The 13,727-nt window shown below is 46.3% G+C and overlaps 1 protein-coding gene across 3 annotated transcripts in view; it reads left to right on the top strand.

Annotated features, from left to right (window-relative positions):
• The first annotated feature begins 3,794 nt into the window (after positions 1–3,794).
• Positions 3,795–13,727, top strand: part of CTPS1 (CTP synthase 1) — a 28,668-nt gene continuing 18,735 nt past the window's right edge. The window contains exons 1-5 of one of the 3 annotated variants that reach the window (XM_084787829.1): positions 3,795–3,931; positions 7,043–7,221; positions 8,090–8,260; positions 10,545–10,645; positions 11,613–11,729. In XM_084787829.1, the coding sequence (XP_084643955.1) occupies positions 7,056–7,221; positions 8,090–8,260; positions 10,545–10,645; positions 11,613–11,729 (555 nt within the window). In that variant the 5' untranslated portion in view covers positions 3,795–3,931; positions 7,043–7,055. Of the gene's footprint in view, positions 3,932–4,003; positions 4,026–4,392; positions 4,704–7,042; positions 7,222–8,089; positions 8,261–10,544; positions 10,646–11,612; positions 11,730–13,727 lie in introns of those variants that run through there. The other 2 variants (XM_084787831.1, XM_084787830.1) reach the window with 2 other exon arrangements.

Raw genomic sequence — 13,727 nt, 5'->3', positions numbered from 1 at the left:
TTTAAGGTTGTCCTTGTACTAAAAAAATAAATAAATAAATAAATAAAGGAGAATAATGTTTGATTAAAGAATTGCCGTTTGACTTGATTTTAATTTTTAAAGAATCATTAGATAAATTTTGGCTTTGGATTAGGACAGAATTTCCAGCAACTTTTGAAGTAGTTATAAGCATAATTCTGATATTTTGCAGTACACATGCATTTGGACTTCTCATCACATACAATTATAGAATAAAATCCATCAACTCTAGAAAACCCTGAAGGTACCCTATGTCCTGTGGTATTACGTATTCATCCCAGATTCAGGGCAGTGTGTGTGTGTGTGTGTGTGTGTGTGTGTGTGTGTGTGTGTGTGTATTGTATGGGCACATGTGGAGGCTAAGAGGTCAGAGGTTGATGTTAGAATGTCTTCCTCAAATGTTTCTCCAGCTTAGTTTTTGAGACAGGGTCTCTCAGTTAGTCTGCAGTTTTTGGTTAGAATTGCTGGCTTGGCCAATAAGCCCTTGAGAGCTACCTGATTCTGCCCCCCCCAGTGCTGAGGTTACTGGTGTGTGCTGCCTTGCCCATCTTTTCATGTGAGTGCTGGGGATTCAAACTCAGGTTGGTCTGCATGCTTGTGGTACTTTGCTCACTGAACCATCCTCCCAGAGACTTAACTCTTTATGTAAAAATAAACAAGTTCATCTATTTCAGTAGTATGCAAATTAATTTCATCCTTAATGTTATATATGCATATATAGACACACACATATATAAAACAAAGAATTACCTTAAATTTATGATTTATTATCAGCAAATGTTTGATTCATATACCTATATATCCAGGGTTACTTCTTGGGTGAAAAGGAGGTTATATGTGAAAAATGCTTCCTGCTCTAGGCTAAAGCACATGAGGGAGTGAGGGGACCAACACCGGGCAAGGAGGAAGCTAGGATATATGTATGTTTCATGTAGGGACTGGCACACTTTGGTCTTCATGCCAATTCTGTACTTCCGTAAAGGAAGGTTTTTCGTTTGCTTGTTTTTTGTCTCCTCTCTGCCACCCCTTCCCCCTCCCCCCGCCCCCCCCCCCCCCCCCGCCAGGGTTTCTCTTTTTAGCCTTGGCTGTCCTGGACTCACTTTGTAGACCAGGCTGGCCTTGAACTCACAGTGATCTGCCTGCCTCTGCCTCCCGTGTGCTGGGATTAAAGGCGTGCACCACCGCCACCCGGCTGACCTCATTCTCTGAGGAGCTGCTGATCACGAAAGGCACCACAGAGAGACAGGTGTAGTCGGAGCACAAGACACCTCTAGCTGACTCAAAACTGTACTAGGAGCGGAATGACTCACAAAGTTTGGAACAAATCCAGGCTGGGAATATAAACCCCAGTATTGTCATTTTGAACATAGTTATTTAGAAGATGATTTTAGCTGGAGACTCCTAGAACAGTATTTACAGGGCAGGAAGACAATCCAGAGAGCTCCTGAAGGGAGGCCTATACAATTAGGAAAAAATGACCAATGTTGTGTCCTGGAAACCAGAGAGGGGATGAATAACTAGGGCATAAGACGCTACAGATGTCACTTTAGGGGACTGGGTTTGGGGACACACTATGGCTGCACACAGAAGCTTGCAGGAAGACCAAGTCTAAGGTTATGAAGACAGGCAGTTCCAGCATGTATGCACACATGCGTGCATACACACTGTGTACACACTGTCTTCCTTTGGGGCCTGAGAACGGATATGAGATTAGAATCTGCATTCATGTTCAGAGAAAGGATTTGGGAACATGAACTTGATTGATTGACTGATTGACAAGGTCTCTCTGTGTAGCCCTCTCTGTTCTGGACTCACTTTGTAGACCAGGCTGGCCTTGAACTCAGAGATCCTCAGATCCGCCTGAGTGCTGGGATTAAAGGTGTGCACCACCACATCCGGCTCATGAACTTGATTTTTGACCAAAACATTTCTGGTGTAATTTCAGAACAGGACCTGGGCTGGAGATAGTTCTGGCTTTAACAGCTATGGCTCACAACCACAGAACACAAACAGTGGATGACAAGGACTCCTACAAGGAAAAAAAACAAAACCCAGAGATAGCCAGTGCTAACACTTTTTCCCTGAGTTTCCCTGAAAGGTGACAGAAATGGGAGGTGAACCAGAGAAGGTTGCAGACCCCCCCCCCCAAACAGGGCCCCTGGGTTAACATGGGAGAAACGTTAACATTTCTGCACTGCGGTAGTGGAAAGAGAACACTGGTGATGGGGGAGGGGAGACATGGCAGATACTGGTGAGTTCACAAGCTTATATGGCACCTGAGGCAGTGGGGCAGGCCGGTCCTCTCCATTGCAGCCTCTTGTCCCAGGTACCTGGAGGAAAGACAGTGCTTGCTGCCTGCACACATGAAAGCAGGTTTAGACATTCTTTTGTTGGCTTCCGTTTTCTCCGTGAGATGGGAAGCAAGACCCTCAACGGACAGAATATGGGAAAGAGACGAGGGGAGGGGAGCGGTCCCCCAGAAGAGTGCCTGGGTGAGGGGTTCGCTTTTTATATCTCTTGTAGAGGTTTCTTGGAGCCGAGCAATTTGGGTATGCTGGCAGAATTTAGAGCAAAGTGTTGGTTCAGATTTGGAAGAATCCAGAAATGTTCCGAGACCAGCCCCTATAGAAGTCCTCTAACTGGTTTCTTGGAATTCCACCTGTTTGAGTCATTTTCCTGAAAAACCAGTATGGTCATGGGGGGGGGTGGGGGGAGAGAGGTAATACCTTTTCTTTAATTCTTTGAGGGAAGACAGGAAAAAAAAAGGGGGGGGGAATTGCTTTTAAGGAGGAAAACAGGCCTAGTGGAGGTCAGGCTACAAGGCTGACTTTCATGGAAATCCATGTAGGGGGAGGGTATTAAAAACTCACTCACATGGATTCATGCACTATTCAAAAGACAAAGCCCTCACCTTAGAAGCTTCTAGGGTTTTCCACTTGCCTCAGGGGAAGGAAAACCTTTAGCCTACAATGCTCTGCATGGGGCTGCCCTTCCAACCTCTCCAACACCTACTCTGTGCACCCAGGCCTCATTTTCCTTTCTTTTTTCTTTTTCTTTCTTTCTTTCTTTTTGTTTTTTTGAGACAGCGTTTCTCTGTGTAGCCTTGGCTGTCCTGGACTCACTCTGTAGACCAGGCTGGCCTCGAACTCATAGAGATCCTCCTGCCTCCTCCTCGCGTGCCAGGCACAAGCCTCATTTGCTATTCCCACCTCCCTTCTCGGTCCTTCTCTGCTTCAGCCCTCTTTCTGCCCCAATCCTAGTCCCAAGATAGGTGAAAACTCCGATTGTCATGAGCCGGCCAAGTTGTCTCAGTACACTTCGTGCCAGATGGAACTGGTCTCGGGACCATTGTTCTAAAGCAGCCACCTTCAGGGCACTCTGTGAGGAAAGGCAGGCTGGCTAGGAGCTGAAAAGCCCAGCAGCCCCGCCTGTGATGGGAGATGAGGAAGCCAGGGGGGTGGTGGAGGGGGGGAGTTGGTGGTGGGGCGCTCGGGGCGGTTTGGCCCGTAGCCCGAGGGAAGGCGGGCGGCGAGAGCGCCCGCTGGCTATTGCGGGAGAAGGCGAAGGCCGTTCGGTATTCCGGGTAGACGCGAGTTACGCTCCCGGGGCCCCATCCGCGGCGACCACACAGATAGCCGAGTTGAGGGGGAGGAAGGGGGAGGGGGCGGGGAAGGGAGGGAGTAGGGTGGGAGGGGCGTGGGAGAGGAGCGGAGCACCCCGCGCACGCGCGCCCTATCCCCGCCCCCTCGGGCCCGCCCCTCCCCGCCCTCTGCGTGCGCACCGCCTAAGAGCCCGCCTCTCCGAAAGACGGCAGGCGCATGCGGCCCGCCCGAGCACTTGCTTGCCCGGGGCTCACCCAGCGCGCGCGGCGGCCCTGTCGTGCCTGAACGCGAGACTCTGAAGCCGGCCTCAGGTAGGCTGACTTCGGGGATCCCGGAGGAACGGCCCCCGGGTGCAGGAGCCTGTGGCTCCGACAGAGCCCGGCGCGGACGGGCCACGCCGCCGGGGTGAGAAGCGCCTCTTCTCACCAATCAGGGGAGAGTTGGCCTCGCGTTCTGCCCAATGGGCTGTATCGCTAACGGGAGCGGGGGCGGGCAGCCCCGGAACGCGAGACGCCGGCTCCCGCGCGCGGGCCGCGTGGCCGGGCTGAGGAGAGGGGCCGACGCGGGCGGTGCGGGCAGCCGCGCTCGGTGTGGTGGAGAGCGCCGAGGGCCGCCGTGGAGGGGACCTCCTGAGCCCCGGCCTGCGGTGGGGCCGGGCCGGCGGCCTAGGCATCCTCCTGGCCCTTCCCCCGCGGGAGGCAGGGGCTTGGAGGTTCGCTGGGCCTCACGGCTGCCCCTAGCTTTTTCCAGCCTCGGGGGGCGGGGGGGGGGGGAGGAGATGCTGGCGTTGTTGAGTTCGCTACGTCAGCGTGACTCCCTTACGTCCGCACTCATTATTTAAATCCTCAGCGGCCCGGTGACGCGGGGGCTGCTTGGTTCTCGGCCCACTTTTTTTTCTTTTTCTTTTTCTTTTTTTTAAAACGGCAGTGCGAACCTAGGCGTCAGGCGCCTCAGGGGCTGGATTTCGGTCTCAGCCGTGTCTGCTGTGAGGTTGCATCGGCTGTGGGTTCTCAGCTTGGGTTTCACAACTTCGATTTTTTTTTTCCCCAAAGCTTTCAAGTTTTTCATCCTTGGATTCGTCTGGTGCGTCTTGGTCTATATTGCTCCTGTATCTTGTCTTAAGGAAAATGTTCTGCGTGGACATCCAACTTTGCCCATGAATTAGCCCCCTTGCCATCTCTGCCCCCATCCTCTTTTCTGGGTGCATCCTCTGGGCTTACCTGCTTGCTCATGCTTTGTCGTTCTTTAGCTCATTTCTTGATTTTCTTTTCCTTTTTGTTTCTTTTCTTTTTTTTTAAAAACTGAGACAGGGTCTCTCTATGTTAGGCTTGGCTGTCCTGGCCTCACTTTGTAGACCAGGCTGGCCTCGAGCTCACAGCCCGAGTGCTGGGACTAAAGGTGTGCGCCACCACGCCTGGCTTCTTTAGATCATTTTCGTCAGTCAGTCAGGCCCATTGCAAGACAGGTGTTCAAAACAAGAAAGAGCGTGGTGGTGCACACCTTTAATCCCAGCACTTGGGAGGCAGAGGCAGGCGGATCTTGGTGAGTTCGAGGCCAGCCAGGCCTACAAAGTGAGGCCAGGACAGCCAAGGCTACACACAGAGAAAAAAAACAAAACACTGCCCCCCCCCAAAAAGAAGAAAAACAAGAGGGCCTGGATCCTCCCTTACTCCAGGTCATCCCTCTTTGTCCTCTGAGCCCACCTTGGCACTGAAAGGTGGGCTTTCTTATTTCCCTATTACAGTTTTGGTGTGTTTTCTCTACTTCCTCCCCTCAAACCCTGCTATTCAGTTTATTTTTAAATGTTCTAACTGGACTGCTAGTATGGGCCCAAATCTGTCTTATTTTTGTGGTGCCCCCAGCACGGGAGTAGCTCTCTTGTGGTAGGTAGTCTGTAAATGTTTTAGGGAGTGGGTCCTCTCCAACTGGGTCTTTGTGGCTGTTGGAATATTTTTTGCCAGTCACTGTGGGAGATTGCCAGAATCTTCTCTCGAGAGAGAGAGGGGGAGAGATCCACCTTCTTTGAGTAAAGCTGGGGCAAGATGAGGTGATCCTTGCGGTAACAGCCCGTTCTGAAGTCATTCAGAGTGGCTGAGGAATCTGTAGGAACATCAGAAATTGACTCAGACTAGGCTGTGGTCTTAATTAGGTGTGCCAGGTTAGGACATACCTAAGATATAGACAAGTTGATATACATGGGTTAATAAGGAACCATTCAGTTATGAGGTGAGGAGTATTTCTCCCAAGTAATAGGCACTTAGTGTGAGTGAAGACATTGCATACTATTTTGGGTTTCACAATCTGCATTAATGTATGGAACACTCCTGGAGGTCTTGGATTAAAGATTAGTAAAAATTTCTTTTCATTTTTCTGCCTACAATGTCACTTTCCTCTCTTGAGATAGGGTCTCCGAATGTGTGTAGATCAGAGTGTCTTTGGACTTGGGCCAGCCTTCCTTCCTCATTCCAAGTGCCCCTTTACAGGCACAGTCAAACCCATTCTGAAAAACTCAGTTGCATTTTGGAGAAATAGTTTTGAAACAACTGCAGCAGAGGGTAGAAAAAGCAGGATAGCATTCCTTGCTGTTTAAGGGGAAAGGTATTTCAAACATTATGATTTCCTTGCCAAGTGTGTTCATTCTTGTTCCTGGGAGGAGAGGGCCTGGGAAATGCTTCCAGCAGGACTCTTGCCTTGTTCCGCAGCTTATTTTGTTTTACTTTGGTTTCACACAGAGAGGTTCTAGAGGAGGAGTGTGTTTTCTTTATACTAAAGCAAGCATTTCCTGCCGCTTGGTGACTCCATTTTCTCTTTTTGGTCATACTTGGCAAGGACTGGTGACATTCTTTGTGTCACTATCTCATTGCTTATTGATGCTGTTTTCTTGACTCTGCTGGTCCAAATCCACCCTACTTGTTTTAAGTGTTTCTTTTATTCCCTGCCACTAGAGTTAGTGCTCCATGGGTTTAATGTGATCTCTGTGAGACTCCTGTTCAGTGTGTGCTTCAGACTGGGTTATTTTCACAAGTCCCATTTTCTTCAGTATGTGTCATCTCTTTAGAGCACACCTGGGAAGAGACTGCTGCCAAAACGCATCTTATTAAAGTGCAGATGAGAACTACGTGTAATTGAAGGAACTGGAGGTTTTGTATGACTTTAAAAATGCTTAACAGTTCCTTCCTGTTCTCTCAGAGCGTACCCTTTAGTTTAGCCCAAACCATTCTTCCTCTCAAGGGAAATTGGAATGCTTGCTCATTTAAGGTTGTGATCCGCCCCCCCCCCCCCCAGAATACCAGGCAGGTATCTCAATATTTCCCCTATGTGGGAGAAAAAAAAATCACAGTCTTGAATGAGCTATGAATGGACTTTCTTTGTAAGATATATGTATATAAGTGTGTGTACTTATATGTAAATTTCCCTTTTAGGTTAAAAAGGAAAATGAAGTACATTCTAGTTACTGGTGGTGTTATATCAGGAATCGGAAAAGGAGTCATTGCCAGCAGTGTAGGCACAATACTCAAGTCATGTGGCTTACATGTGACATCAATTAAAATTGACCCCTATATTAACATTGATGCAGGAACATTCTCTCCTTATGAACATGGTAAGAAAACTGCATTTTTTTCTCTCTCGTTTAAAAAGTAATTGTAACTGGGAGAATTTGCTAGCTTTTGGGGGTTAGGTATACATCTTAATATAACTTCCATTTCCTGCCTTCTAGAATGATCCATAATGCAACAGAATGATGCTATTTCTCTCTTGGATTAAGAGGCAGCAGCTATCTTATCTTAATAAGTAGCTTATTGTTTAGAATCCAAGAGTTTCTATAATAGATGTGAAATAATGGGGGTGAGGTAAGGGTGATGGCAGCTGAATGAAAACTTACTTAATTTGAAAAATGGAAACTACTTGAGAAGATGGAATATGCTCTTTTGTGGCTCCAGTTTTCAGGAGTTGCCTGGGTAAGTTGAAGCTGTAAGGGAGCAGCTTTTGGCCCTGTCATGACAAGCGTTTTGCAAAGAGTAAATGTCAAACAAAGGAATGGAGCAACCTGGGCTGTTGAATAACTACTCAGAATTAAAGTGTAGCTCAGAAGCTGCCTTTTAAACTCAGTACCACCTTGCTGTGTGTATGCCATAGGGGTTTCAAAACATCCTGCTTCTGTGGTTGAAATTTTTTTCTGCTTTTGCTCAAGATGCTGATACTGTAAAGTCTCTTCACCTGCAGCTTTCATGGCTGGCCTTTCCTTCCTCCCATGCTCTTTAACTGTTCCGATAAAGAGTGAGTTCAGACTGGACTCAGGCAATTTTTCTTTTTGTGACATTTACTTTTCTAGAAATGATGTTCTTGTTTTGTAATCAGGCAATGCAGACTTCATTCCATCTGCACGTTTATGTTTCAAGGTTGAAACTGCACCGTGGCAAATGCGTTTTTGTTTCCCTCAACATTCTCCTGTTCTCTTTTCACTGCAGGAGAAGTCTTTGTGCTGGATGATGGTGGAGAAGTTGACCTTGACTTGGGAAATTATGAGCGGTTCCTTGATATCCGCCTCACCAAGGACAATAATCTGACCACGGGGAAGATATACCAATATGTCATTACCAAGGAGCGCAAAGGAGATTACTTGGGGAAAACTGTCCAGGGTAAGACTGGCTTTACCAATTTCTTTTCAGTATAAAACTATTTTTTATGTGATTTCAGTATTTTGCCAAGGTATTAATATCCAAATATCCTTTCATTTGTATATTCAGAATTGTATGGTTGTTCACTCAAAAAATAATTTGGGAAAGCTGCTGTTGCTCTAGTAACAGCATTGATGTTGTCAGTCTAGCATGGCGACATGATTGGAGTCCAGTGAGCTGTTGCTTTTACGTGCTGAGCAGTGAAGGCAGCTTGGTTGGGGCACCATGCCAGGTGCTGTGTAAGTGATGGGGAAATGAGCTTACATCGCATATGTTGGTTTTCAGGCCTTTAGTCTGTGTCACGTGGGCTGGGGGAGTCTGAGAAGTGGGCTCCTGGGCCCTCTTGAGCTTTCACCAGCTCAGCTGACATCTGTTGACTGTTTGGGATTTTCTGTAAGTAGTCATCTGGGAAAAGTGTTCTGCTTTGAAAAGGTGGCACTGGGACACCATTGGTCTAGTGGCATGACAGTATGCCGGTTTGGGCTATCGCTTTCCTCTTAGTTACAAGAGGAGATTTGTACTTGCCTTTGCCTTTGCTGCACTGAGACCTAAGGTTCGCTCTGGCATGGGCCTCCCCTGGCCAGATTTTGGCTTAATTCATTTCATAATTTGGGGCTTACCTCTGTTACTTACTAGCCCTGTGAGCACTTTTTCTATAAAGTGGAGGTGGTAAAGGCTTCTGCTTCTTGAGCTGTTAGGAGTTAAAGGTCTGCATCAGTATGGTGCTTCTCCACCTTTCTGACCCAGAGGCGTCTATTGTGAGTTAGGGTTCTGTTGCTTGTGCAGTTTGTTCTGGTGAACTTGTTCCTCTGTTTCTCATCATGAAATGTTTATTGAACTGTGGTCATACCCTCACTGGTGTGCAGCGTATGCGATGAAGAGATCATTGAAGTCACTGTTCTCATATAAGTTGGCTATGGGATATACAGACAGAAAACAAATTAAATGAGATGTCTTATAGTAAATAAAGAGCAAGGCCAGAAAACATGACCTGGAAAGCCACTCCAGACAGGTGGCTGGGGCTCCGGGAGACAGCTTGAGCTTAGGAGCCAGTCAAGAAAAAGGAAGGAGGGGCACAGGTACTCAGGCCTCAGACCACAGGGATCTGTGGGCAGGGTCTAGAGGGGTGGCTGCTGTGGCTGAGACACTACAGTCTGGGCAACTGAGCGGTCACCCAGTGGATCTTGTGTGAGGCTTTCACTGAGCACTAAACAGTCTAAACGCGAGTAATGAGTTCTAATTAGTGTTTGAAGATCACGTGGCTGCTCCGTGTGACACAGATGATGGATATCAGAGCAAGAGCACTGCTGTTTAATCCCAGATCATTTCAAACAGTCTTGCACTTTAGGGACTTGCAGTCTTGAGTCCAACAACTCCTATTCTAAAGTATCCCACAGTAGTTGGTTATTACTGAGTCCTGGATGCACAGCTATTTTTATTTTTTATTTATTTATATACTTTGATTTTTTGAGACAGCTCTGGCTGTCCTGGAACTTCCTCTGTAGTCTAGGCTGGCCTCAGACTCAACCTGTCTCTGCCTCCCAAGCGCTGGGATTATAGGCATGTACCACCACCACCACCACCACCGAGCTCTGCACAGCTATTTTATAAGACATCCTTACAAGTAGAGTAGCTTCTACTTGATAGATGGAGACACCAAGCTTAAAAATAAGGAGGTAGGCTTTAATTTTTATATTTTATATTAAATCAGTGAGCCATAGCTAGTGAGTGGTGAACTGAGACTTGATCCCAGATGCTGCGCTGCCTTTCACCACTCTCCTGTGTTGTTAGTGTCTCTTGTGGTGGATTGTCTATACTTTGGTAAAGTAGAAACAAATGGCACAGGATTCTGGTAGTCAGTTTGCCCCTGGAAAAGCACTCAGGTGTGATGAGCCCACTCCAGCCTCAGCTGGGAATAGGGTGTTCGCATGGCCTTGTGTCCATGTGTGGCTAGAAGAGTAGCCTGTACAGGGAGGTGTGCTGAGGTGCGTAGGGAGCCACTCTTGGCTTCATTCTTTTCACTGGCTTCCATCAACAACCTAGAAATCTGGAAAGGAGGCCTAGGGAAGTGTGAGCCCAAAGATTTATTGAGTCATTTAAAGGCACTTCCTTCAAAAGTATTTTTATGACACTGTTGCTTGTTTAGGCAAAAAGGATACCCTGTTGTATAGTTATCTAGGCAAAAAAGTATTTCATAAATGTCGAATGACAAGTGTAAGTTACAGGTTTCTTTTCTCTTTCTCAGTTGTCCCTCACATCACAGATGCAATCCAGGAGTGGGTGATGAGACAGGCGTTAATACCTGTAGATGAAGATGGCTTAGAACCCCAAGTGTGTGTTATTGAGGTTTGTATGATTCTTGCCTGTGTGAACTAGTTCAGTCATTTCTTTCCTTAGCCACCAATAGGACCATGCCCAGTGAAAACCCACCTTCCATTCCTGTCAAGGGAAGCAATACTTTCCCCAGTTATGCTTTTTTCAGTGTGTGCTGGACCATCTAACACTGACTCAGAGTGGCAGGACACATTTCTGTCCCTCTCTCAATGTTGACAGCCCTTTGCTTACCTCTGGCAGAGTTCACTCTGCAAGTGTCCTTTGCTTTGTTTCTATTCTACAGTGTGTTCATTCCAGGGGTGGAGCTCAGAAGCCCCAGCAGTTTTGTTATGACTGAAAGTTATTTACTGGAAAAGTTAGTTATCCATGTTTTAATTTATTTTTATTTTTATTTTTGGTTTAAAGGTGTATGCTATCACATCAGGCGAAGTTAGTTATACTTAACTAAGGAGACGCATCTAGGCTTCACTCTCTGTCTTATCTATCCATCCATCCATCCATCCATCCATCCATCCATCTATCCATCGTGGCTCTAAAGTGAATTAAAGATACCTAAGAATTATAGTCTAGTTCCGGGTACCTTTCTTTTGTGGGGTTTTTTTTTGAGACAGTGTTTCTGTGTGTATCCTTGGTTACTCTAAAACTAGCTCTGTAGACCAGGCTGGCCTTGAACTCACAGAGATCTCCGTGCCTCTGCTTCCTGAGTGCTGGGATTAAGGGTGTGTGCCACCATGCCCGGCTCCTGGTACCTTTCAAACCCAAACATTTTCCTAAAATGCTGTGGAAAATAGCTGCAATATTCCTGGGGTGATTAGGAGACTACTAACAGCATCAACTTTCGAGTACAAAGTAGTGTCAGAAGACTGACCTTCTATAGGGCTAGGAATTTGCAGTCACACCAACTGGGCACTGAGTTGAGGGATAGATAGCATATGGTTAGAGATTGGGTGTTAACCTCTGAGGTGGTGTGCCTTTTCAGCTTGGTGGTACAGTGGGAGACATCGAAAGCATGCCCTTCATTGAGGCCTTCCGCCAGTTCCAGTTCAAGGTCAAGAGGGAGAACTTTTGTAATATCCACGTCAGTCTGGTTCCTCAGGTAAGGCATGCAGTTTGGTTCTAATAGCTTTCATCACTAGAGGTGCAGGAAATAGGAAATAAAGGACTTCTCTGAGTTCATTACAATCACATGCTTTACATTACTTATTTGGTGTGTGTGGCAGGGGTGTGGCAGCATACATATCCATACCTGCTAAGCCTCCTTGCCAGTCCATGATATGAAAGATTAGATGGGAAACAGTTACAAGAGGAATCAGGACAGTTGTAATTGAAGCTGGTAGGTTGAACATGCATGCGTGTCTTTACTATTTGTCAAAATCAGAGTGAAATAATTTTCTAAGACAAATTTAAAAAAGGTAAGTAGCATGAAGAAGAGTTGGTAGTAATAAAAACAAACTCACAAAGCATATTGACACATAGAAGCTGAAGGAGCAGCCGTGGGTGTTCTGGGCTCCCACAGCAGGAGAAGCTGAGAGGCCATGCTTTCTGTCCTGAGAAGGCTCTCAGACTCTTCTGCTCACTGTAACTGCTGCTTTAGGAGAGGTGAAGTCTTTGCCTGTTTTCTTATGAGCCTAGTCAGGCATTTGTATTTTTCTTGTTATAAGATAGCCCTGGGGAGGGTTTCTTGATAAGCAGACACTATGGAGTCTTCCTAACCGAGACCATAAACACGCTGTGTTGGTGGGATACCTTGTTGTTTTCTACCTGTTGGTTCCCAGAGTCTTCAGAGCCAGGCCTGGCCCCCCCACATGGGAAGTCCAAGGCTCTTGTTATGTGTGACTAGCCTAGGAAAAGACTCCGCCCCTGAGGCTCCCCAGTCATGTCCCTCATAGGGAACTTGTAGTTAGCTTTTAGATAGGAGTCAGCAGCTAGTAACTTCATGTGCTCAGTAGGAATTGGATAATGTAAGACAGGCAAGAATTGAAATTAAGAATTGGATGAACAGTTGAAAATAAGGAGAGAAGCTGAAGAAATACTCAGGAAGTAGGGCAGAGAGAAAATAGGAAAGAAGAGGTAAAAAAGTTAGAGAACTGGTCTAGATGTATTATATATACAGAATATCCTGAAAATCAGAACAGAAATGAAGAGGAACAAGTAGCCTGAAGCACAGATTGTCAGGTTGTGGCTGAGGGCCAAGGGTTACTGATTGACTATTTTTAAAAATAGGCTTGTCTTATGGAAACAGAGCTATATTCCTTGGTTAATATGTCATCTGTGGCTGCTTTTATACCAAAATAGCAAAGGTGAGTAGATAATGTGGGCAAACCATATGGTCCACAAAGTTTAAAATAAGAACAGAAGTAACGATAGCAATGGGTTTTGAGATAGGAAATGTGTCATAATGTAGCTCAGAGTTTACCTGGATTCACTGGGTAGTCTAGGCTGTTGGCCTTGAACTTCTGGCAGTCTTCTTGCCTCAGCCTCCTAAGTGTTCTTCAGATAATATGCATGAGACGTGACGCCAGGCTGATTTCTGGCCTCTGATCTAAACAAGGAAACTTCAAGGCACAGTTTCTAGATTAAAGAACCCATTTAGTGCTTACTGTATTGGATGTAAAGTGGCCAGCACTAAGGCTCATAGCTATGATAGTACAGAATAATGGAGCAGAAGACATCAGGAAAAAAATCAAGTCAGTATGGCAAAACTAGGAGTCAGAGGAAAGTGAAGCCACGGCATTAAACATTCTGACACAGTGGCTTTCTACCTTCCTAACACTGTGCCTTTTAATATGGTTCCTCCTGTTGTGGTGACCCTCAACCATCACATTATTTTCACTGCCATTTCATAACTGTAATTTTGTTACTGTTATGAATCATAATGTGAATATCTGTGTTTTCTGATGGTCTTTTTTTTTTTTAAGATTTATTTGTTATTTATTGCATATGAGTGCTTTATCTGCAGAAGAGGGTATCATATTACATTATAGGTGGTTGTGAGCCTCCATGTGGTTGCTGGGAATTGAATGAACTCAGGATCTCTGGAAGAGCAGGTGGCACTCTTAACCACTGAGCCATCTCTCCAGCCCTTCTGATGGTC

This window comes from Acomys minous, assembly GCF_964271855.1.
Source record: "Acomys minous genome assembly, chromosome: 6".
NCBI lineage: Eukaryota > Metazoa > Chordata > Mammalia > Rodentia > Muridae > Acomys > Acomys minous.
This window is presented reverse-complemented; position numbering and strand designations above follow the sequence as displayed.